Raw genomic sequence first — 26,099 nt, forward strand, 5'->3', positions numbered from 1 at the left:
GGAATAGGCCACATGAACTACATGAGTCAATCTGAACATTTTCTTCAAGACAGTCGTAATTTGTAAGTATTGTTGAAACTATTCTGAAAGCCCCATACTCTGTACTGGAATCATATTTATTTCCCTGTACGTCTATCTTCTGATAAAATACTTTATCTTTCCAAATTATATTAAACTAGAGTACCACTTTAGTACGCTGCAGAGTTGAATAAATGCACAGAAACTGAATGGTTTTCATCTCACAAGTGGACTGCCTCTAAGCCAGACCTGAGATGCTACCCTGTATCTGATTTCAGATGGTTGCCGGAGGAACGAAAAACAAGTCCACCAATCCACACTGCACAGCATTAAAACATCCTTGGCAGGTTATGTCATCCTTGAAGGTGCTCACTTCAGCATTTTAGACTTTACTCTTAAGAGATCTACCCAGAAGATGACAAATCTATCCACAAAAATAGGCTAAGGCTTGTTTTTTTCCAAGGAAATGCAGTAAAGCTTGCTTGGTTACCATTTTACTAGGCCCTCAGTTAAAACAATTTACATAAGGAGATGGAACCTGTGAAAGGATGAAAGCTCCCTAATTGGTTACCTAGAAGTTGCAGGACAAAAAGTATTTAACCATCTCTGGAGATAGAACCACCTCCGAACAACTTTGGCATGTGGAATGAATACAAAGAAACTATCAGTAGATGTGGGAAACAGTCTGGTGATGAACCTAATGTATTGTGGAGTGCATCACTTTTTGTCTGAAGGAAACAAGGTAGCCATGAAACAATTGATTAATATAAAGCAAATTGAACATACCCTAGATGCTGCATGCATTCTTTTTTAGAATACCGTCGACACAACCTGAGACATTAAGTAGTAGTGGTTGCTTTATACAGAAAATCCAGGAAAAACATTCATGCTCAGGCAATCCAATTTTGGCAGAATCCATCACAACTGCTAAAAGACTTTAAATATCGCTGTTTTCATCAACAGCTTTATCTAACACAGAGGAAGAAAGAACCATGAGTGTTGATTGTGTGCAGATTCAAGAGAGAAATGAGAGGTATTAAAGAAGAAAACATGTAAAGTGAGACACAGTAGTGTATCCTGCTATAGATGTGGCTTCAATACACATTTAGGGGACCATGTACCCTTTCCTGCCCAAGCCAAAAGGTACAAGTAACAAAAACTCAACCTTTTCCAAAGTTTGTAAAAATAATGCGAGTTTGAACGTCCTATTAGTTACAACAGTGTGGAGTGAAAAACTAGTGTCTCTTAAGTCAATATAGATGGGAACTCTAGCCAGACGCGTAGACAGGGGGTTGACTAATCCTGTGTTAACTGTAGCCTCTAAAAGTACTATTCAGACCAGCAAAGGTCCATTTTGCATACAATGTCCTGTTAAAGTTACGACAGACAGAAGATTCAGATTCACCATCAAATTTGGAGGTTTCTTCATTTGATAAGATGTGAAGTAATAAATAAAAGGCGACCATGGATGCTAACCTCAAGGTCTTTGGGAAATTCGAGATTGTATTGCTAGGATTTTTCAAGGACACATAGGTATTTAGAGGTACAGTGTTTTTTTTTTTAATAAAAAAAACGATTTGGCTGCTAAAGGAAGAAACACCTTAGGGAGGAATGACCAGGACTGTCTATGTATTATGTTGAAACTAGGTACAATGAACCCTCTTAGCTTAGACTTAGATTGACATGGTGACGTTATGTTGGAAGAACAGCAAGAAAATAAACACACAACAAACATGTTTTAAACAAATACAAAGGTTTGAAAACGAAGTGAGTTTTGTGACAGTTTGACCACAGAATTATTTTAGAAAAAATGCTTCAACTCTAGCAAATAAGGCCAGAAACATGCCTTTAAGCATATACAGAGAACTGAAAGTGCTGTAGGCACACTGAGTACTGATAACATCATAACAGTGGATTAATCAGAATGGATTTCAAGTGTGGTATGGCCCAAAAAGAATTTGGGAGTATAATGTTGTGAGCAGACTTAAGATGACTGAACAAAAAATAACTGTTAACTGCCAACCATTACCAGAGATGCATGAAATGATGGCTGTTGGACCTGGCCCTTTCAACAGGTCATCCCCAAACTGTTTGCCTCCCCCTCCTATTTTTTCTGACCTCTTTTTTGTTGGCTCTAGGTCTCTGAACACTTATCATTGCTGATCAGTGCTAAAGTGCAGGTGCCCTCCCTTCTAATTTGGTATGATTGGTTTACACCTAATTGGCACATTTAATTTACCTGTAAGTTCCTTGTATAGTTGTATCCCTATACAGAGGGCCTGCAAAATTAAAGGCAACTAGTAGGCCTGCAACACAGCTTGCGCCAACCACAGAAGTAGCCTTTTAAACCTGTCCCAGGCCTGCCACCAGAGGGCCTGCATGCACAGTTTACTGCCACAGGGACCTGGCATCTAAATTAACTTGCCAGGCCTGGAACTCCCCTTTTACTATGTATAAGTCACCCGTAGGTAGGCCCTAGCTAGCCCTATGGGCAGGATGCTGTGTGTGTAAAAGGCAGGACATGTGCCTCACTGCTGTGAGTGCTGCCTTCCTCATAGGATTGCATTGGAAATGCCCTAACATATGTCTAAGTGGTATTGTCTAATCTATGGAAGGGGGGGGGGGGGTGGAGTAGGCATGTTTGGTATGGTTGAGGTGGTAGTGAGAGATGCTGTTTACTGGTCTAGGTGGATTTTTTTTATTACCATTATAGAAATGCCACTTTTAGAAAGTGGGCATTTCTCTGTGCTTATGAATCTGGTGTTATGCAGCTTAACCCCAATCCACGTCTGGGGCAGAGTGACAGCTGAACTTTGTGCATACCTTTTAGACAGCCTGTACACAGGGAAGGTGGAGGTGTCACAAAAGTGCATCTGCATATTGAATGGTCTTCCTGGGATGGGGGAAGGGAGAGGCGGAGCACACCTGCATTTGTAAAGGCTGTGCCCTGGCATCACACAAATGGCTTGTTCCCCCCCCCCACTCATGTCTGGAGCCAGTGCTGGACGAGAAAGGGAACACTCCTGAAACCAGTTAGTACTGGTCGGAACCCTATCTCTCCCTTAAGTGGAGGCTGTGCAAAATTAGTATAAGTACAGGGAGTCTTCCCCCACATTTTTAGACACTACTGGACTACTCAACTGGACACTGGATGCTGCTGGAAGGACTCGCCAGGAACTGTCTTGGGACTGCCGCTGTTGTGCTGACCTGTTTTCTGCTAGGTCACTAAGAGGGACTGCCACCATCTGTGAACCCTTGTGCTGGCCTGCTTGCTTGGCCCTGCAGCCTTGTGCCCCCATTGCTGTCTCCAGGGGCTGGGTGGTGTGCCCCTTCCCCCCTGTTTTGACTACTTTAATACAGAGGGTGCACCTCAGTGGTACCCTGCATGAGCGCAGGGAGAGAGCTTTGTGTTTCCCTAAACTCAGCATGGGGAGAACGCTCCATCTGTTGGCTTCAGTGCGTGAAGAGTGCTATAACGCAGAGCTCCTGCTAGCTTGGGTGCGCGGAAAGTATTGTAGGAGAGGGTGCGAGGAACGGAAACCCTATTGCGGACAAGGCGCGCTTTAGGAGGTGCCCCTGGAGGGGAAGACAGCACCTGCTTCAGTGCTTCTCCCACCGCAGCCCGAGCCGCGGCACAAATGGAGCCTGCTCGCCCAGAGACCCTGAGAGCCGAAGAGAGTGAAGAAGATCCACTGGCCGGGTAGGAAGGTGAGGAGTCCTACCGGCCGGGCAGGAGTGCAGGGCTTTGTGCCCGAGCCTGGAGGCTCACCATGATATCATAGCTGTCCTAATAGAGAAGCTGGAAGCAGCCACACTGCACGGCTGTCGGATGTCATTTTGCCCATGGGGAGCCTATCAAGGTTTCTCTGCTCGCATAGGAAGTCTGTGACCCCCCCCCCGTCCATACCTCCTTGAGCATACCTTGTGGGGCCATCACTCGAACAGCTGCCAGGACATGGAGGGATCCTCAACGGAGGTCCCGCAATTGCAGGGTTTAGTCCTATTACCGTATTGACTGGAATAGGTAGGCAGGAGCTCCTGTAGCCCACGGATAGTGCTCACAGTACTACTGGAAATGTAGTAGAGGTGCAGATGCACAATATTCACATGGTGTTATTGGTAATATGTGACAGCCATGGTGATGGTTTATGAGATATTAGGGTAATTCCTATGTTTTCTCTCCTATGTACATTCATGATGTGTCGTAGCATTCATGATAATGTGTTTATTACCACATGTGCGTTCTTGGTGATAACGACAACCTGACTACGGCTTGTATTGCAGAATAACCAGTAACCTATATGATGTTCTGACAACTGCTTGTGTAGCAGGGTATTACTCGTGTTTGGTCTAATGATGTTTTAAGCAATACAGTTTATTTTTATATAACTTGTTGTTGCGTTTTCTTTGTGGTGTATTTATTGCATCACGTGTGTGTTGTGCAATCGCTTTACACATTGCCTCTGGAATAAGCCAGTGTGTGAGTGCTCGTGCCAAGCTACCGGGGAGGGAGGGAGGTAGGGGGGGGGAGCATGGGTTATCTTGGGTGTTAGTCCCTCTCCCTGACTAGAGAGGGTGGGTCTGCCTGGCTTAGGTGCATACCCTAGCCAACCAGAAACCCCATTTCTAACACTGGTGCAATTGAGTAGTACCTGAATTTATAGTACAATTGGTGGCATATCACCGGGTTGAGCTCAGAGGATTCCCAGATTTACACCACCTTCAAAATACTACGAGGAGCTTTTAAACAGAAGAAGATGCCTTTTAGCTAGTGTCAGACACAAGTGTTTTTCAGAAGTTAACAGATGGTTTTAAAGGATGTGCCTGGCGTACAGGCCTTTCAGGATATTTTAATCTTGTAAAAAATCAACAACAACATGATGAAACTGTGTAAAGTTTTAATGATTTCTCTAAAGGAGGAATCAAACCTAAAAAGTATTTGGTGAAAGCAATTCAGGATGCACCATGACCAACTGACAGATTCCTTACATTCTTTCATTAGCATTGCATTTGCGGTCATGCTATTATCATTTAACCTTCAAAGAGAATGCTTAGGAAAAAAATAATTGGGAAAGTAAGGAAGAGAGCGACTTCTGTGAATTTAAGACCTTCATTGTAAATGCACAAACGTTTGATACATTGTGCACACACAGGACAATTTGGATTTTTAAAGCAACTAAAAACAACCTTAGACTAAATAGTGGTGATTTGGAATGGACAAACTGATTAAACGTTTTGTGAATTCATGCAAAGACTGTCTGCTTTCAGACAGACATTGGGTGGTAACTATTGCTTTTAAGCCTGATAATCCATGATGAAATTTGCTATTAATTTCCTTGGGCCATTTAGCAGCCGTACTAATCACTTGCTCTATTTAATAGTCTCAATATATTATTTCTCAAAGTAGCTTCACTATTGATTTAAAAGAGAGGTTACTAATGATGAGATTATAATGTCTTCAAAAAGAATATTTTTAGCGGAACGATTACCTAAATTCATTGTTAGGGACAACGGCACACAAGCAGTTTAGAAGAAAATGATTAATTATTCAGGAGATCTGGTTACCATGCATCTCACGTGGCCTTATATTCACCACAATCCATTGACTTAGTGGAAAGTTCTAACAGGCTTATGAAAAATGGGATACAAACAACGTGGACTTCAGATTCAACACAGAATAATATTTACAGAAAAAAACATTGGATTGATTTGAATGTGCCACTTTTAAAAATAAGTGATACACCCATTTGAGCTGTTGCAGAGAAGACAAGCTACGACCAAATTATTCCCTGGGTGGATTTTGTACAACATCAAAAGAGTTTCAAGTGACAAAGATTTAGTTAAGGAAAAGGTTGCATTGCACAATGTAAGACAAATAAATATCTTCATGAAATATTTGGGCTAAAGGTAAATAGATTTAGACGATGACTGAGCCATTAAAAAAAAAAAAAACAGGTATGGTCAGCAAAGAGAATTATAGGTTTACATGCCCACAATATGCTTTGAAAGTGGGTAAGAATTCAATGCCGCTAAAGGTTGGGGGAGTTTTAAAAGAGTGGTGAAGATCCAGGAGGATAAAGCAAGAACCATGACTGGACCACCCCTACCCCCCCAAATTTAGACCGACATGGAAGCCCATTAATTTCTGTACTACACTAACAGAGGTATTCTTGAGGAGAGATGCTGCTGCTCACATTACCTAACATGAGCTTTTAAGTGTTGATTCAGCTGAAGAAGTGTGGCTAGTGGTAGCAATAAGGGATAGGACTGCATGGATAGTGAAACATTTTAAATATGAATCTGGTACAATGGGACCGAAAGATCAGACATATCTAGAAGATATGGGAGTATCTATTGAAACACACATGCAGATGTACCACCTAAAAGATTTGAAGACTTAGACATGGATTAAGGAAATTAAAAATGTTTTTCTTTAAGGTGGAGGTGTGCTGTGATGTAGTTATGTTGTACTTGCTTAACACATGCTTTCTATTATTGTTTATGCATTCTTGTAGTTATATTCTCATTGCCTGTGTTTATGGTGTGGCACCTTGTCTTGACCATTGAAAGGACTTCTGTTCAGCATACTGTGCCTTGAGGGAATTTTACTTAAGTGTAAATCATCCCATACCATGAAGATGGCTTTTGGAATCCACGCTGTCAGAGGTAAGTTACTGACCCTGGCCCTATGTCCCTCCCATCCACGAGTCACAGTATCAAAGACACCCTGGAAGGTAAGAGCAGTAGGTAGAAGAGACTGGCATAATGAGGGTCAGCCAGTGAGAACTAACTCCCATTAAATCCAGGTGCCCTCAAAGCTGCCCTGCGATAGCCAAAGCTGAACCAAAATATTAAGAATAATTTCCTACACACCATGACCACAGAAAGCAATAGTTCAGATACCAGTCCTAGCTGGCAGAAACAGAAATAAATGGAGGCACAGAGAGGTGTAATGTAGGGTCTGCATCTAGCTTCGACCTAGGGCACAACCTGGCAGGTGAGACAAGACGCAGATTAAGAGACACACACTAATGTTGTATGGTCACAATTTGCCTAAAACCACACATGCCAGCTTTTTAGCCAAACGTCAAAATGCAATCTAACAAACACATATCTTTAACCATTATCAGCTCAACTTGCTCAGAAGGTCGCAAGAAAATCGGTGGCACTTTACATCTAGATAGAAGGCACACTCTTTCCAGTCAAATGTTGAATTTGTCTGATAATCTGACAGAAGTACTTATTTCAGACGTGACTACCAGAGATACTTGGGCAGTCAACCTCGGAACTGTGCCAATTAGGTTACACAATCTCCTGACAGCTCAAAGGAAATATAAAAGCCCTTCTTTGAGGTACACAGCACTTAAACAGTGATACTTCAAAGCCAGGGCACCGAAGGTAGAAACCTGCTGGAAGAAGCAACCAGTTGTACAACTCTTATTAAGCAAGTCAAAGACTCTCGTCTTAAAAATGTTGCTTTGTGTATTAATGTTACACGTACACACTCGGGTTTATAGAAGGGTATGAACTAAGTGCTATGGAAGATTTAAGCAATATTATTGAAGGAAGAGGGCGCTACCAATTGCACAATGCTTCTATGTAAAACATGCAACTATGCAGGCAAATGACTACTTGAAGTATGACTGCTGTGTTGTTGGTGGTGGTTAGGTTCTGCCACTCTACTTCTTGTAGTAATACAAGTTTTCTATTGAAATGCATACGAAAAACTATTATTTATGAGGGTCATCACACAAGGAACATATAACAAGGGCGATGCCAGAATGTAGTTGTACTTAACATCATAGATGGTGTCACACTAAGTAAAAATATTAAGGGGATTTCACCATGTGGTAATGCTAATTATGCTTCAATTTAATGTGCCACTTCAGTGGGGAAAAAAAGATCAATATTTATCCCTGGAAATTATGGCTAGTTGTTCCAAAAGGTGAAATGAGGATGATTTCTGCTAATTCACAAATATTTCCCTTATCCATCTCAGAAATGTTTAAACAACGATATCAGCTGATTTCCAAGCAGTCTACTGTAGTTTCACTACTGAATTTAATTTTAATTAACTATCGTACTAACATTTTATGCTTAAGTGAAAATATTAAAGTACTCCTAGAAGAAATGCTGGCAGATTAAAAACAGTTGAAAGTTGTATTTCCATGGAGCAGGGTACAGGAGAGGAGTAAAGTAATGAGTTTAACTCTACTGTTTATAACAAATACAGATAATTTGAAACCCTGTGCTGTGAAAAATGTGAGGTGTGGAATGACCACCAATACCTAGCACCCACTTTCCAAATGTGCTTCTTTAGACTAGTCTTGCAACAGAGTACCATCTGTAGAGGTTTTCCAGACATCTCATGTTCACAATTAATTGTCTCTTGACCAACTTTGTCATCAGACCCACTAAAAGAGCAGCCCTTTGAATACTTTGTTTTTCTATTGCATATCCCAATTCCTTTTTCAGTATTTGAGTATCCTTTCTTTTACATGTTTATTTACATATATTTATATTACCCGTTGGCTTTACCATTGGGTAGTTATGGTCTGCCATTCAATAAGAAAAGCATTTTTTTTTTTTTGCTTATAATTTTGGCGCAATTTGAAGAATCTTCATAAAAACGTTCCCCAAAAAAGTGGCATCCACACCAGGTCCTTCCTGAAATGTTTTGGAGTGATCCACCAAGCAATGTCAGAGGGAAAAAAAAAAAGTGAGGGTGTTCCTCAAAATGCGTTTTCCCCATTCACTTTGCCATAGGTAAATTGAACAGCGATACAGGAAAAAAACTGCTGAACTGAATTACACCAAACTTGGCAGAAAACTTTAGCTTTGTCCAGATTGTGTGATATTTGTGGTGTGGTGTAAATCCGTTTAGCAATTTCTGAGATATTAACGCTCAAAACCTTCAGCAGTTTTTAAGAAATTAAAGCAAAAATAAATTGTATACTGCACACCATGGAGCCAACAGATCTTAATAAAAGATCTGTCTGGCAACCCTAGAGTAATTATAACTCCCACCCTTTTCGTGCACTGCCAATGACCTCACATATTATATCACTCATGACATGTTCTATGGCAACACTGCAACATCTGAAATGACATCATTCATTAACAACATTCTGCATGCCAAGGGCGTGAATTACAGTTCCTTTAGGGCATGGGTTATAGCTACTTCAGATAACTATAACTTGTGAATTACAGTGGCTTTGTTCATCGAGCCAAAATTAAACTCCACCAACATTTTTCTATCTAATTCGGTGGTACTGCATAGCTCTTTGCAATATTTGAAAGTGCATTCTATCTAATGCTGTGCCTCTGTTTTGTATTTCAAAGCATGCCACGGACCACCTATGTGTTAGCATACATTTAAACAATCAAAACTGTACTTTGTATGTGTGCTAACAGCTGAGGCTAAGAAGGATATTGTTGGTTTATACATATTGCATGTGTATTGTTATCAGATTATAAACCACTACTTTCCCAACCTGTAGCAAAATGAAACTAGCAAATGAACACAGTGCTTATTAAAACAAACAATGATAATGTTCTTCAGACCACAACCTCTTACCATATGAGTTTATTTGAACAGTGAAAACGGTGATGGATTGCAAAATTTCAAACAAATTTCACAGACTGCAAAGCATTTAAATATTTGAGGTTGACACATACTTTATACTCTGGTTGGTTGTAGCAGAGACATGAACTATTTCAACCTACATACTCAGCCCATTGCACTAGAAAGTGGAGTATTTTACAGATGTCTTTTCCACTGCAACATCTTACAGTGATATGGGTTAGCACTCTAGTGCTTAATTAGAATGATCTGATCTTCACAGTCAGGTTGTACCAAAACAAGGCATAGTGATATGTGGGCTTAGACAATAAGGAGACACCTCGTTGATCCTGAATATCCAGCGACCAGCATTTTGTTTTTGTGCAGCAATCTGGATTCAACTCCTTCGCTGCCAGGCCTTTTCCCCCTCCTGTGCCGAGCCTTTTTTTGGCTATTTGGTGCAGTTTGCGCTTAGGCCCTCATAACTTTTTGTTCACATAAGGTACCCACGCCAAAGTTGCGTCCTTTTTTTCCAACATCCTAGGGATTCTAGAGGTACCCAGACTTTGTGGATTCCCCAGAAGGAGGCCAAGAAATTAGCCAAAATACAGTGAACATTTCGTTTTTTTTAAAAACAAAAATGGGGAAAAGGGGCTGCAGAAGAAGGCTTGTGGTTTTTCCCTGAAAATGGCATCAACAAAGGGTTTGCAGTGCTAAAATCACCAGCTTCCCAGCTTTCAGGAACAGGCAGACTTGAATCAGAAAACCCAATTTTTCAACACAATTTTGGCATTTTACTGGGACATACCCCATTTTTACGACTTTTTGTGCTTTCAGCCTCCTTCCAGTCAGTGACAGAAATGGGCATGAAACCAATGCTGGATCCCAGAAACCGCAACATTTCTGAAAAGTAGACAAAATTCTGAATTCAGCAAGGGGTAATTTGTGTAGATCCTACAAGGATTTCCTACAGAAAATAACAACTGAAAAAGAAAAATATTGAAATTGAGGTGAAAAAAACATCAATTGTTCTCTACGTTTTACTCTGTAACTTTTTCCTGCAATGTCAGATTTTCGAAAGCAATATACCGTTACGTCTGCTGGACTCCTCTGGTTGCGGGGATATATAGGGCTTGTAGGTTCATCAAGAACCCTAGGTACCCAGAGCCAATAAATGAGCTGCACCCTGCAGTGCGTTTTCATTCTATACCGGGTATACAGCAATTCATTTGCTGAAATATAAAGAGTGAAAAATAGCTATCAAGAAAACCTTTGTATTTCCAAAAAGGGCACAAGATAAGGTGTTGAGGAGCAGTGGTTATTTGCACATCTCTGAATTCCGGGGTGACCATACTAGCATGTGAATTACAGGGCATTTCTCAAATAGATGTCTTTTTTACACACTCTCTTATATTTGGAAGGAAAAAATGTAGAGAAAGACAAGGGGCAATAACACTTGTTTTGCTAATCTACGTTCCCCCAAGTCACCCGATAAAAATGATACCTCACTTGTGTGGGTAGGCCTAGCGCCCGCGACAGGAAACGCCCCAAAACGCAACGTGGACACATCACATTTTTTTAAAGAAAACAGAGGTGTTTTTTGCAAAGTGCCTACCTGTAGATTTTGGCCTCTAGCTCAGCCGGCACCTAGGGAAACCTACCACACATGTGCATTTTTGAAAACTAGAGACCTAGGGGAATCCAAGATGGGGTGACTTGTGGGGCTCTGACCAGGTTCTGTTACCCAGAATCCTTTGCAAACCTCAAAATTTGGCTAAAGAAAAAACACATTTTTCTCAAATTTCGGTGACAGAAAGTTCTGGAATCTGAGAGGAGCCACAAATTTCCTTCCACCCAGCGTTCCCCCAAGTCTCCCGATAAAAATGATACCTCACTTGTGTGGGTAGGCCTAGCCCCCGCAACAGGAAATGGTCCAAAACACAACGTTGACACATCAAATTTTTTCATAGAAAACAGTGCCTACCTGTGGATTTTGGCCTCTAGCTCAGCCGGTCCCAGGGGGGGCAGAAATGGCCTAAAATAAATCGCTCCCCCTGCGTGACATTGGCGCCAAAAAAAAATCCCCGGTGCCTAGTGGTTTCTGCCCCCTTGGGGGAGATTGACCTCCAATCGGCCAATCTGCCCCCAAGGGGGACAGACATGGTCTAAATACAATTTGCCCCCCAGGGGAGCAACCCTTGCCTAATGGGTCGCTCCCCATCTCTAAAAAAACAAACAAAAAAAACCCCCACAAAAAACAATTTGCCCTGGCGCCTAGAGGTTTCTGCCCCCCCTGGGGGCAGATCGGCCTAATAACAATAGGCCGATCTGCCCCCGGGGGGCAGAAATGGCCTAAAATAAATTTACCCCCCCTGGGAGCGACCCTTGCCTATGGGGTAGCTCCCCCTGCGTGACATTGGCGCCAAAAAAAAAATCCCCGGTGCCTAGTGGTTTCTGCCCCCTTGGGGAGATTGACCTACAAATCGGCCAATCTGCCCCCAAGGGGGGCAGAAATGGTCTAAATACAATTTGCCCCCCCAGGGGAGCAACCCTTGCCTAATGGGTCCCTCCCCATCACTAAAAAAAACAAAGAAAAAAACAATTTGCCCTGGCGCCTAGAGGTTTCTGCCCCCCCTGGGGGCAGATCGGCCTAATACCAATAGAAATGGCCTAAAATAAATTTCATCCCCCCCCCCCGGGGAGCGACCCTTGCCTACAAGGTCGCTCCCCTTGCGTGACGGTGCAAAAAAAAGATCCCTGGTGCCTAGTGGTTTCTGCCCCCCTTGGGGGCAGATTGACCTAAAATCGGCCGATCTGCCCCCAAAGCAGGCAGAAATAGCCTAAATACAATTTGCCCCTCCAGGGGAGCGACCCTTGCTTAAGGGGTCGCTCCCCATCTCTAAAAAACAAACAAACAAAAAAATAAAACATTTGCCCTGGCGCCTAGAGGTTTCTGCAACTGCCTTGGGGCAGATCGGCCTAATAGCAATAGGCCAATCTGCCCCAAGGGGGGCAGAAATGGCCTAAAATTAATTTGCCCCCCCCCCCCCCCCCCAGGAGCGACCCTTGCCTACAAGGTCACTCCCCTTGCGTGACGGCGCAAAAAAAAAGATCCCTAGTGCCTAGTGGTTTCTGCCCCCCTTGGGGGCAGATTGACCTAAAATCGGCCGATCTGCCCCCAAAGCGGGCAGAAATGGCCTAAAATAAATTTGCCCCCCAGGGGAACGACCCTTGCCTAAGGGGGTCGCTCCCCTTACGTGAAAAACAAACAAACAAAAAAAAACTCCCTGGTGTCTAGTGGTTTCTGCCCCCCTTGGGGGCAGATTGGCCTCATAAAAATAGGCCAATCTGCCCCCAAGGGGGGCAGAAATGGCCTAAATATAATTTGCACCCTAGGGGAGCGACCCTTGCCTAAGGGGTCGCTCCACACCTCAAAAAACAAAGACTAAACAAAAAAATAAAATAAATAAATAAATAAATATCCCTGGTGCCTAGAGGTTTCTGCCCCCAGTGGGGGCAGAAAAGGCCTTAAAAAAAAAATGCACCTCCTGGGAGCGACCCTTGCCCAAGGGGTCGCTCCCTTTTGTCAGTTACATAATAAAAAAAGACATCCCTGGTGTCTAGGGGGCGTTTTGACAGCCGGATTGCTTTACAAGCCGGCTGCCAAAACGCAGAGAGAGACTTCAAAGGGAAGGAAATACATTTCCTTCCCTTTGAAGCCTCTCTGCCTCCTCCCCGTGATCGGAAGAGAAATGCTTTGCATTTCTCTTCCGATCATCGTGCTGGAAGCTGAGCTTCCTGCGCGAAGGAGGAGGCATTGTGATTTTGACATCACGGGGGGGTGGGGGTCGTGGGTGGAAGGGGAAGGGCTTCCCCTTCCATCCCTGACTTGGGGGGGTGGGGGGGAACCCCACAGAGGGAGCGCTAGCGCTCCCTCTGGGCTGGGTGCCCAGGATGTAATGGTTACGTCCTGGGCACAGCAGCACTGTGCCGCAGGACGTAACCATTACGTCCTCGGCACAGAAGGGGTTAATGTAGAATCACGGGTTACTGAATTGTGTTTTTTATTTTTTATATTTTTTACAAATGAAGAGCCCAAAGATGGCCACTTGGGACAGTGTGGCTTCATTAATATCTTAATACTTGATTCCAAATACCTGAACAGGAAAACACTTCAAACAATTTAAGATTATGAATTATAATTGGGTAGCATCACAATATTATCTTGAAAGACTGTTGCTCTATTGCCCTCTCAGTTTGAAAACAACCTGGTCTGGACTGTTTCCTTGGCCTTCAATTATTACCAAGTCAAACAAACAATCTCCAAGCTGGGAACCTTGGAGACAATTTCTACAGAAGTACTTTGTCTGCCACAAATCCTTAAATTCTGCTATGGATCCTACCATGCAGCAGCTGCGATATCAGTGTGTTTGAGCTCTGGTAGCTCAGCCTGGTCAACACAGTCATCGAACCTTACCAAGCTGTTACTAAGCCATGGTCATAGCTGAAGACATAGTACCACTAGAGAGAGGTAGGAGTTACCCATCCCCATTCACTCCTAATCTGTCACTTAATAGTGGCATGCTTCATCATCGGCTAGTTCAACCCACTGGATTTAGATGGTACTAACCTGGCGGTCTCAACCATAGTCCTCGGATAGGGTTACCTCCCCGTAGGGCAAGGATATCAGAATAAACTGTCATCTGGTCAGTAGGGTACAAGGTTGGTAGTAAGTTAATTAAAACTACCTCAGCATCTATCCAAGACATTTTCTTTATTGGGGATGATGGTAGGCAGGGTTAAAGGGAATACAAACACCCTCCCTGCTAGAATGTGATAGGGGTGATATATGGATCTATAATGGATCCAGGCACCTAAGGACTACGGTTGAGGCCACCAGATTAGTACCATCTGAACCTGATGGGTTGGACTAGCCAATGATAAAGCATGCCACTATTAAATGGGTGAGGCTTTTCCATCCATAAAGGGGAAACCTCTCAGGGTAAAGAGGTGTATATATCAGGTGTGACACAGACATGAGAAGGATATAAGAGTGGATAAATACATTTCCCGCCCCATTTTTTGTCAGAGCTGAAGACAGCCATCCTTTTACAAATAAGCTTTGTTTGTTGCTCACTGACTCTTTAACATAAGAGTCTGACATGATGCAATCAAAGGGTGTTGACCTAGGGTTCAAAAAGGGCGCTCGGGATCCTAGATCAAGCAAGTAAATATTCTGCAAACGGAAGGTGCCAACACAAGGGAAACACCCAACCCCTCAACGCTTAAGAATTAAGCAAACTCCATGAAAACAATGTATGGCATCTGACTCATTGCAGAAAAGAATATAAATTGTACATCACTATTGAAAAGAACATAATCAAACATTTGAATTCACACCGTACTAATAAAAACATGGCCTCATTACATATTTGTAACTAAATTAAGAGTCTGACATGGTCTCCTAAATTTTGCAGAGGTCCAAACTTCAGGTCATTTGAGATGTCACAGGTAAGCCTGACTATGATGAACTGCTACACAGTAACGTTTAACCAGGGCTTCCAACAGCACTCTGACCTCTGGAACACAACCTTATCCTGGTAGTGAGACAGCCTTATTAGTGTATAACTCTTAAATAGAATGGAATTAATTTCACAGAGTACAATGAGTATCCATCTAATCCCAAACTTATTTCAACATGTACTTGCAGCCAACTGTCTCTCTGCTCATTAATACACAGTTGACACTCCGTTCCAAATGGGGGCATCCAGTAATATCATTACTTACTGAAGAATGAGAAATCTTGGATATAATTTCTCTCATAAGCCTAATCTTAGCAAATAGATTTCCTCTTGCATCACACTAACTCTTCACCCAAACATGGTTGAAGGACTGAATTCTTCTTGGAAACTCCTACATCAGTTCCTCATACAAAATAATCTGGAATAATCATAATTTTCAAGGTGCTACACAAACTGCAAACACATGAGCTAATGATGTGTCATCTAAAAATTACACATTCTTAAATCCATCAAACCCTTCAAACTAAGAAAAACTCTTTTAGGGCCAAGACCACATTGGTTAAGGTAAGGCAATACTTCAAGGTGTATGCAAATCTTCTCTGGCCAAAATAAATCCATTTTACACTCGAGTGCTTCTTGTGGCATAGGTCAAAAAATATTAAAACATCACACCTGTGCAATCCAACCATCTTTTGTTACTTTTAAAATACGTTTCATGTCTCACAAATCTTAAAACTAAAACATTACTCCTACCAAAAAAAATGTTAAAGTAGTTGGTGCTTCAAAAAGAACGAGGAACGGCAAAATTTGCCTTTCACCCAGCATCCCAAGGAATAAGAACTCGAAAACACCTAATCAAGCCTTTTCATGCTTAATGACAATAATATGGAAAAGGCTACCGGAAAAAGGGTTAATCCTGAATTTACTAGCCGTCTACAAACAAGTCAAAATTGATTCTTTCACCTCATAATTCTGCATTTAACTGAGTACATCAGGCCAGCACTCGAGAGCTGAGCTAGTGGGTTGAATAAGGCATCTCTCTCTCGGTCCGGTGAGGGCATGATATGGAATCACCACAGAAGACGTAACCTTCTTACAGATAATGTTAGACTTGAGGTGCCCATCTGAAAGTGGGTAGTCAATCACTGTGGAATGCACATCACTTGTGCCAGATCTTTATTTAATTATGCTCAAAGGCTCCTTGCGCTAAAGGGGGAATCATGTCTGTTTGCACAAGCTGACTGAGCATAACAGGAATGGTGAAAGCATCAATTCTTTCGCTGGAATCTTACATAGAATCTGTAATGCACAATAAGTACTCTGGTTCCTGCTTCAAGTCACAGTGCACAACAAAAAAGCACAAAGAGGCACAACAAACAGAATGGCATTCAGTAAATAACCAATTAGATAATAAAACAATGGGAGAATCAAGAGCAGGAATATCATGATAAACAGAATGTAGGAAAAGCCAGCCAATGCAAGCAGATAACAGGAAATGGTGGGAAAAGCAACATTAAACAGGAAAAAGAGTAAGAAGGAGGGAGAGAGGAAACTGCAGCGGAAGGGGTGGGAGGAAGGGAGGGAGAAATAACCACAGACGTTTAGAGACCAACCATGTTTCCCGGTTGAACATGAACCAGTTAAAGTTTTTCCCTAAACAGTTGAGGTTGCCGATTGTCTTTGGCAAGAACACCTCACTATGGGAATTCACCTGATGGCCAACGAACTCAGCCCCACACCCAGCACCCACAACAGTAATCTTGGAATAAACATTAACAGCAAACTGAACATGACCAAACAAGTCAATGTCGTTACTGCTTCCAGACGCTGAAGATGCTGTGGAAGATCTTCAAATGGCATCAGCTCTGTATTTACTTGCTTCATACTACAGCATAACTGGAAGGATACTCTTTAGTGATACACTCTGTTCTTCCTGCCAGTGGAGATCCCCAGTCCCGCCACAGGGTGACATAGGATGGGAATCTAGTGAACTTGCCAACCACAGAGTTATGTACATTCTTTGGGGAAGTATCACCATTACCCTGCTGCGCCCCATGCACTCTTCTCAAAAACCTATGTGGGAGAATCAAGTCACATAGTTAAGGGTGTGTCTGAAATGCGCAATTTGGAGAAAAGATCTCTACAAACTGTTGAGAGTTTGATCTAGAGAGGGGAGTCATTCTTCTGTGCTGTATCACTGGCTCGGTGTTGTGAAACTCTATAAATAAATACCAGTTCAAGGGACTGGTTGCTTCAGAAATTTGCTCGTCCTATACAAAAAATCAGTTTGTCCCTTTTAATGGCATGCAGTGAGGTGACAAATTACGGCAGTGTTTCCATTATAGAAGAGCTCTGGTAGGAGCCTCTTTGATTATGTTAAGCTCAAATGTGGGTTTGGATTCTAGCAAGGCTCTGATTTTACATCTTTCCACAAATTGATACACAGGTGCAGGAAGTAAGGGGAGGCAGTAGCTACAGAGTTACCCTGTGTATCAGTGCACACCCACAAAGGTTATCAACTTAGCAATAATTAATCATATACAAGTTTGACTAACATATAGATGTGGTTACAAGCCTTGACTTACTGGAAGACAAATCTCTTTCACACTAACATGTATTGTAGTACTGTCACCTGACAGCCGAAGGGTTGATGCTTCGAGGGGGATATCGTTTGGAGAAAGTAAAGATGAAAACCTGATATCCCTGACTCAAACAATAAGTTAGGGGAGTCTGGCGATAGCAAATCCACACTTCTACTGGTTGTTCCAGACCTAGCTATAGTGCCCATAATAATGATCCTTTCAAATCTTCAAAACTGTTTAAAAAACAACACATACAAGAGGGATATGTTGATTGAAGACTTTCTTTATACGTTACACCCAATTCATAAGAAAGCGCGCATGCTAAGCTCTCAGAACTGCTAACAGCTGAGGCTCCAGAGACTTTAAAAGCAGGGAGAATGCCAAGACAAAAAAGTGAGGTGCATGTAAGATCCATAAACTCTGACACCATATGTTCTATGGCATTAGCCAGCTATAGCGGTAAGGCTCTGAAAGAAAAATGCACCCAGCAAAATGTTTCAAAATGTGCATTTAAAATTCTTTGGAAAAATTCTTCAACTACTGGTCTCACTGAAATAAAAGTGCACCTTGGCTACATTCCACTCCATCCTGGTTAAGGAAAACTGTAACTACTAAATGGGGCACCGAGGGAGTGCATGGAAACCCAGCATATGGCTCATGGGTGGTATGCATCTGCACTTTGGTCGTAATCATTTTGGCTTGTGGTTCTAGAATGTCATCAAGTTGCTTGAACAATCGCTTAAGTGAAGGACAGAAGCATTGTTTCACAACACCATTGTTTTCCTTACTGTGGAGCCAAACAGTTACTAAAGAAGCCGGAGACAACAATCACCTCTTGGTGCGATCAGAGATGCGAAAAATATCACATGTAAATACATTTGTTACTTCTGAGTGGATTTATGGCATTTAACATAAATAAGGAAATACAGAACAATACTGACAGCTGTGTGTATAAAGAACTTTACAGATTCTAGTTATATATGTAAATGCTAGTTTTGCATGCACAGAAATCTGTCTGACGCACGCAGAAGGCTGAGATCACAATAAATACGGAGGCTGAGTTTATAAGTGATAAAGTATTTGTAGCAAATATGAAAATATTTGAAAATCAAGTGTTGAAGGCTTGAAAGGCACAGGAAAGTGTTAACATTTGCAAGAAAATTCCTCAGGCAACAAACAATGAATCCTAATAAATTCTGTTAATGTTTAATCAGTCTCGAAGACAAGAACCAAAGTGGAAGAGCACACACTCAATGTGGGTCTCTTTTTTGTTTTCTTAGAGTTGTCTAACACTAGACATTTTTACAATCTGTCTATCCATCTGTTTAATTTTGCAATTTTTTAGGATTGAAAACCCTAGCATAAGTTATACATGCACATATTTCACTTGCAGTTGCAGATCTTTTACCCATCACAAAAAATAGAACCACACAAGTTCTTCTGGGTATTTCTAAAGAGTACATGAGTTGATAATTTTAACATATATGAGAAACTGCTTAGAAGGCTCTAAGTTATGAATCAATCTCTTTGCTAAATTAATAAAAACAAAAGATTATAAAAAAATATAACAATGGTAGGCTAGTTAGAAGAGTAATAGAAACGGATTCCAGTTTAAAAATCAGTGTTTGAAAATCAGAGAAAATTTCTAACATTTTCATTAGGACCACGGGGTGTCAATGTTGTAATTCCCATCATCAAAAAACGAAGTTAAGGACGCACACAGACAACTTTCTGATACTTTAAAATATATGAAATTGCTTAGCAGTCCCCTCCGTACTCTACAATTAACTTAGGTCTTTTGCTAGAGGGCTGGATGAATTGCACCCGATTAATAATGATGACTTTAAATATCTAAACATGACCATTTTCTCTATGCCAATGATATATCTACCCCATCCAATGTACAGATTCATTCACCAGCTTTAAGCATAACTATCATTGTGGCTGTGGCTCTTTCACTGATTAAGAAGATGCTTACAGTTTCTTGCTGAAATTTGTAAGCTGACTTGCTATCTCAAGAACTGAAGAGGCAGTCCTAACATTTTTCAGGGGATTCTCTGGAAAGTGTAATTTAGACTATATTTTGATTCATTCGACTAAAGCCCGTATAAGTGTAGTTCCTTTGAAAAGGGGATTATAAAAGAAGAATGTTTCGATAATAATACCAAGCATACACTTTATTATGCTGATGCAAACTATTATAGTCAGACTGGAGGGCTACGTATTTAGAGTTCAAGAGTTAAAAATGGAACCTACAAACAGATAGGTAGCACTGACATGGGGACAACTTTAGCTTCCTCTTATACCGACCTTCTGTTGGGTTGGTATGAGAAAGACCAAACTTGTCTGACAGCATGGTAATATATCAAATAGCAGATCATATGAGCGTCACACATGGATGACTTAATTAAGATCTGGAACGAGTCAGAATAACAGTTATCTTAGTGTACCTCATTTTAATAATAAAAATGCCAGTATTACTAATACATCTTTTAGGAAACCTATAGCTACTTAGTGGTTCAAGCATCCAATTTTCATCCCAGGCAGCAAATCGAAAATATTCCTAGATGGGAGTTAGGAGGAATCTGCAGAAAGTGTTCTAACTATAGTTTTCATTAGTCAGGAGAGGCGTAATGATATTTTAGCAAATGATTTTGACAATTACCCTATGCACAATCCCTAAAATTGCTCGAAATGTATTAATTGGTACCAGAGAATGTAGCCTGAACGGGAATAAGGAATTGATTAAACAAGTTCTCAGCTGGCTCCCTGCAAATATATACTTAACAGATGTGAAATGCTGAAAATGGCCCCCACTATTTAACGGGCGTTCAGAAAATCTAAATGTTTGTGTCAAATCTTCAGTTACAAGGAACGCTGACAAAATAGAGCTCAGAACCCTTAAATACCAAAAAACGTGATCAACCGACATGCTAGAAAGCTGTTACGTTTGCAATAAATGTAGTGCATTGTCACTATGGTACAACAAACATCATCCCTTATGCTACAACACCCACCTCCAATATCAAGAGATGCAATACTACACATGTATCTATGTGAATGCAATAAAATACGCATCACAACCCAAAAACGTAAGTAAGACATATCTGAACACCAAAGGGCAATACAGGACATGGATTCATGCACTCTTTTAGTTATAAATTATACAAACAATCCAGAATAGCAAGTTTTACATTTTTTTAATCTGGAATGTCTACACATACACCACAAAGCAGAGGAAACAGAATATGAAAAATGTGAAAATACGAAAAGAGGAAGATAAAGTTGTTCACCACAATAAGAGCTTATATTAAATTTGAGCTAGTGGTTTTGACTGCAGTTTTATTTTCAAGTGTTTTCTTTTGAAGTTCCTTATTTATGTCTCTTAACTTTAAGGCCTTCAGTATGAGTGGTCATGAAAAGGGTGCAACATTTAATTGCCTAGTACATGTTTAGTCCTCTGAAAATGGGCATAACAGGCAGATTTGATTATTCGCACTCAAAAATCTTCATGTACAGTTACTAGGCATTTTGCCTTCACAAATTTGGGCAGGTTTTTAACTGCGGCAATTCAGCTGGGAAATACAGTATAAATGAGAGAGTTGTTGTTAATAAAGAAAGGAAGAGACATCTTTCAACACTCAAATAGATATGTTTACCTTGCACTTGTGCTGAACACAGCTCCCTTGCCTTCTCTCTCATCATTTTGGGAATTAAGACATCAGTTTCTACATGCCTCAACTTAGGTTCAGGTTTGGAATCCTCTGCAAAAAAATAAATTAATCAACTACAAGAAAACACAATACATAAAAAGCAATAAATGTTCTCCTAGTTACAAGGGCGTTTTATTTGCACTTGGGAGAAATAAGACAATTAAATCAATTTTACACAAATGAAAACCACTTAATCATGCAAAAACAAATCCAGAAAAGGTGTTTTGCTGTCTACATAAAATGATCAAATTTAAATAAGATGCACTACTAAAAACAATTTCAAAACGATGACTTTTTTTTAGGTGAAAGTCAAACAATGAGAATTGCAGCTCTGTTAACATCTTCAGCAATAAAAACAAAAAAGTATTTATAAAAAAAAAGAAAAAAAAAAATTCTGTAAAATTGAAAAATGACTACTCCCATTATGCCCAGGTCGTTTAACAGCCAGTGAGCTTGAATTCTATGCATTTACGTCCACCTTTGAAGAGGAGAATCCTGCCAACCAATTGTGTACTTTTTTTGTTTTGTGTGTAATATTTTAGTTAGGAATGTTGAACATAAATGTGCCTACAGATACAAATATAGAACCTAGCAATACAGATGTCAGCAATTAAAGAGAAAGAGAAGGAAAAAGAAAATATATGAATAATGTAATACTTCTGACTTAAGTGTGAAATGGCATATCCGGATAATCCTATCAAAACAAGATATAAGAAACAATCAAGTGTGCAAACAACAATTCAAGTCAGGGCTAAAACACAGGTGGGGGAGAACAGGAATGAGTGAGATGGCCGAACAGGAGCATAGGGCAGGTATGAGGTAAAAGGGGGAAAAAAGAGGAAAGCATAGGAAGCAAGTTAAAACGTAACTGCAGAAGTGTAGACTTACTCAGTACCCATCACGTATGGTGTTGGTAAACAGCAGGTATCAGATTTGGCCTGTCATTTAGGCGATCTGTGCCGAACTCAAGAGCCCATACCCAGTGTCAAAAATTATGGTTATCCGTTCAGTTTTTGTATGTGTTCGTACACTGCCATGATCATCAAATCCTAGAGCCAATCTTTGAGTGTGTGGCTGGCATCCTCACCTTCTATGCTAATCCATCATTTCAAGTGACTGTTGATTTATAGAGTGTCCAAAGTGTCATGCAGGAGTGTCAGGGTGGGAGACGGACTAATGTCCAGGCTGCTCACTTAGCTAATTTAGGACCGAATATTCCGTCAGAAGTCAAATCTCAGGAAAGACCAAACAACGTAGACAATATACCCATCAATTTGACCACATTAACCAACAGCAAGAATTTGGAAACAGATTTGCATTCAGATGTTTGATGGGAACCAGAGCAGTTGTTCTTCATCCAGTGGGCAAATGCATTCATGTAGGTATTGAACTTAATTCGAGTACTAGGCATCTTGTCCAGGAGGAAGAGAATGAGCTGAGTGTCGTGGGCATAGGAGAGGGCACTGATGTTGTAAAAGTGCAAGATGCTGGCTAGAGGGATCATGTATGGTTGGGTTCAGGGAGGTCCATGTACAACTCCTCAGATGAGGTCACAGGCATCTGAGGTGTATGGTGCAAGGCTGACTGAGTCCTTCCAGTTAGGGAGTAGCACATCTATCGGAGTTCAACCACCTTTGAAGAACCACATTCCATAATTAGTATTTTCATTTGCGTAAAAACTAATCCTTTTGCCCCAGCAGCGGCATACAGTGATCTACTTTTTTTTTTTTTTTTTATAGAAATAATGATGCCACCACTCTACTTTTTAGTGTGAAATATTATACAGTGAAGTCTCTGGATGGGCATTAACACCCAAATAAGAATGCAGTTTGCCCATCAAGTCTTTTTTCAGCTTCTCGGATTCCTTCTGCATGCAGTGCTTTACTTTTAAAAGAACATTGTTGGGTTGGGGGGAGGAGGGGGTTTGCCTGTTACTTTGGAGAGAACCTCTTAGTCTGATACAACAAGAGAGGCCATTAACATTCAAGGAGCATTGTGAGAGACTCTTCTGGATGGGAGACGTTGCTGAACTTTCTTAAAACAAAGCCTGCACAAGGAGGAAATTCAGGGGAGGCCGTCCTGGGCATAAGTGAAGAGATTTGAGAAAAAACAAATAAACACTAAATGGTGCTGAAGCGTTATGCAGGTGGGCTGCGCATCCAGTAGTCACACCTACGCTCCATTCTAATTGTGGGTTGATACAGATGACGTATTCTTAGAAAGCAGGTGCATAACACGGTTTAAAAGAAGGCATCCATTGCACAGTGCAGCATGCCAAAACATATGGTTAAATAAAAAGTTGACAATTGCCGCTATCGAAAAGCTTTTAGAGGGAACTTCATTTATCTCTTTCTTAAGGGGTTCTGCTGGTCTAACCTGGCTCAGCTTCTTCCTCTGGGATGTGCAAGGTGAGAAGGGCTATATGGTTTGGACAGGTGTTAATCTCCCACAGCTGTACTGTGGTCATCTTTGTCAGCAGTAGGAAGGGATCCCATGTTCATCACAGAGCTCTTTATGTATTCCTTGGACCACTAGTTTGTCAGGATTACAGCCTTTCTTCAAATTTCTGTCTACAGTTATCAACATTCTTGCGGGCTCAAGCAGACCAAATCCTATGCTCGATTCTTTTTAAGAGGACGTAATGCCAAAGCTTTCTTGCAAAGCACTTTAGTTTCCGGAGAAAAGTCAGATACAAATGAAATTTTGTGGCCTCTGCAAATGAGGTCCATGCTTTCTGTTCCTATTATCTGCCTCATTTGCCATCCCTGAGCCAACCAAAAATGATAGGTCTTCGAGATTATTCCTGAGTGTGCTTCTCACGTACACTCCTAAGCTCTTTGGAATTGAAGGAGACACACAAAAGTCATATCCAGAACTTTCAGGACGAATGCAGCAAGGAACTAGATCACATCTTCACACTCCTATGAGACCCTGAAGCCATATCATCTCACCTGCACCTACCCCCCAAACTGGTAACTTCTCTGTGAAGGCTCAAGATATCACTCCAGTCTATATCAGAGGGCAGTTTATCCTTGATTGCATCTATGCCCTTGTCAGTATTTTGAAGGTTCTTTTTAAATGTTGCCAATTCGGTATGGGGCACATTTCATTTTGCGATACGTTTCTGCAGAGGATACTTTGCTCACCTCCATCAAGAAGTTTACAGACTTCAGTTCTGCCAATAGGGTGTCCAAAGTAACTTAGGTGGTAGTCATGTTTGTTGATGCCCCTATTATCATTGTGATTACCAGTGGCAGTTTCTCAAAACCAAAAGTCTGTCCCAACATTTGTAAGAATATGTTTTCAGAACAGCTGCCAAGCTTATATAGCTATGCAACATAAGAGGAAAATATGTTGTAAGAATGTGGAGTCTGCTCTTACATCATCACGCCATGGACGTCACGTGTGGTATGGAACCCATTATGATTAGGAGAGCCAGTCCAACCATAAGTGAGAAGTTGCATTATCACTGTAGGCATCAGGGTTGGCACTAACCATAGTACATGCATTAACCAGTGTGTCCAAATAATGTCAGTGAATAAATGGAACATAAATACTGCATTTTTCATAATTGGTGCTGAAAGGGTGATGAAGAGGCATCTGGCCAGGGAGGCTGAAGCAGTAAACTCCATCAACACTGTGCTCTGAGGGTGCACTTTCAGGTAGTACACAGAAATACGCTGCGAGAAAGAAGCGTAAAACACGAATGCCACTTTCATTCAGCGTCATGTCATCAGAGTTGGTCCCATTCAAAGATGGCCTACAGGGAGTCGAAGCAGCTTGTGTATCATTTCAAAACTGAGGGTCAGTGAAAGCAGGACGGGCCAGTGCTGTTCCCCTTATCACCCAGGAAAGCATACAAAAAGTTTTGAATGTTTGAATTTAAACTCAGCCACTTGTAATTACTTGCAGTCAAATTCCAGTCCATCGTTACTTTGCACACCATGCCACCTCAGTTCAGACCCAGTCATATGAACATCAGCTTTGGCCCTGCTTCAATGACAACAGTCCAGCCCGAACGTCCAGGCCAGGTCCTTTATAAACAGGAAAACAAGGAAAACAAGATTGGTTTCAACCTAGGTAGTGCTCGTAAGCCAGGTACAGCTTAGCTCCCGTGAGGCACTGTGCACGGGACCTGCATCTGGGCATGCAAGTCCCACTTAGGACGATACAGTAAAGAGTACTAAAAAAGTGATGGACATAATGCTTGAATTAGTCTCAGCAAATGGTAATTACAGAGTCCGCATTCCACTCCATCATTAATTTGCACACAAGTTCATCCCTGCTATACCTGCCCGATGAGTCCTAACGAGAGATGTACATTTAATAATAGTTCCAGTTGAGATGTACTGATTCCTTGTACATATTGTTTCAAGAACACCAATCCCTGATTATTTTCTATTAAACAATATAACTGTGAATGAAGACGTTGGGTGCAGCGCTCAAAGTAAAAAAGTGTGTGAAAAACAGTACAACGTAAAAAACACAGACTATTTATATATGTATATATATACACATATATGGATATATATATATATATATATATATATATATATATATATATATATATATATATATATATATAGTACGTACATCCCTGATCTATCTATCTACATATATAGATCAGGAATGTATAATATTCATAGAATTAAAAGTACAAGGACTCAGCACACATATATATATTTCCTCCGTTTTGTCCACG

General features: G+C 41.1%; 1 protein-coding gene across 4 annotated transcripts in view; it reads right to left on the bottom strand.

Annotated features, from left to right (window-relative positions):
• CMC1 (C-X9-C motif containing 1) overlaps positions 1–26,099 on the bottom strand; it is a 159,684-nt gene that overhangs the window by 92,570 nt on the left and 41,015 nt on the right. For all 4 annotated transcript variants that reach the window (XM_069212013.1, XM_069212010.1, XM_069212011.1 and 1 more), the window contains exon 4: positions 21,344–21,448. In XM_069212013.1, the coding sequence (XP_069068114.1) occupies positions 21,344–21,448 (105 nt within the window). The remainder of the gene's footprint in view (positions 1–21,343; positions 21,449–26,099) is intronic.

The sequence above is a fragment of the Pleurodeles waltl genome, chromosome 10 (genome assembly GCF_031143425.1).
Source record: "Pleurodeles waltl isolate 20211129_DDA chromosome 10, aPleWal1.hap1.20221129, whole genome shotgun sequence".
NCBI classification, from domain to species: domain Eukaryota; kingdom Metazoa; phylum Chordata; class Amphibia; order Caudata; family Salamandridae; genus Pleurodeles; species Pleurodeles waltl.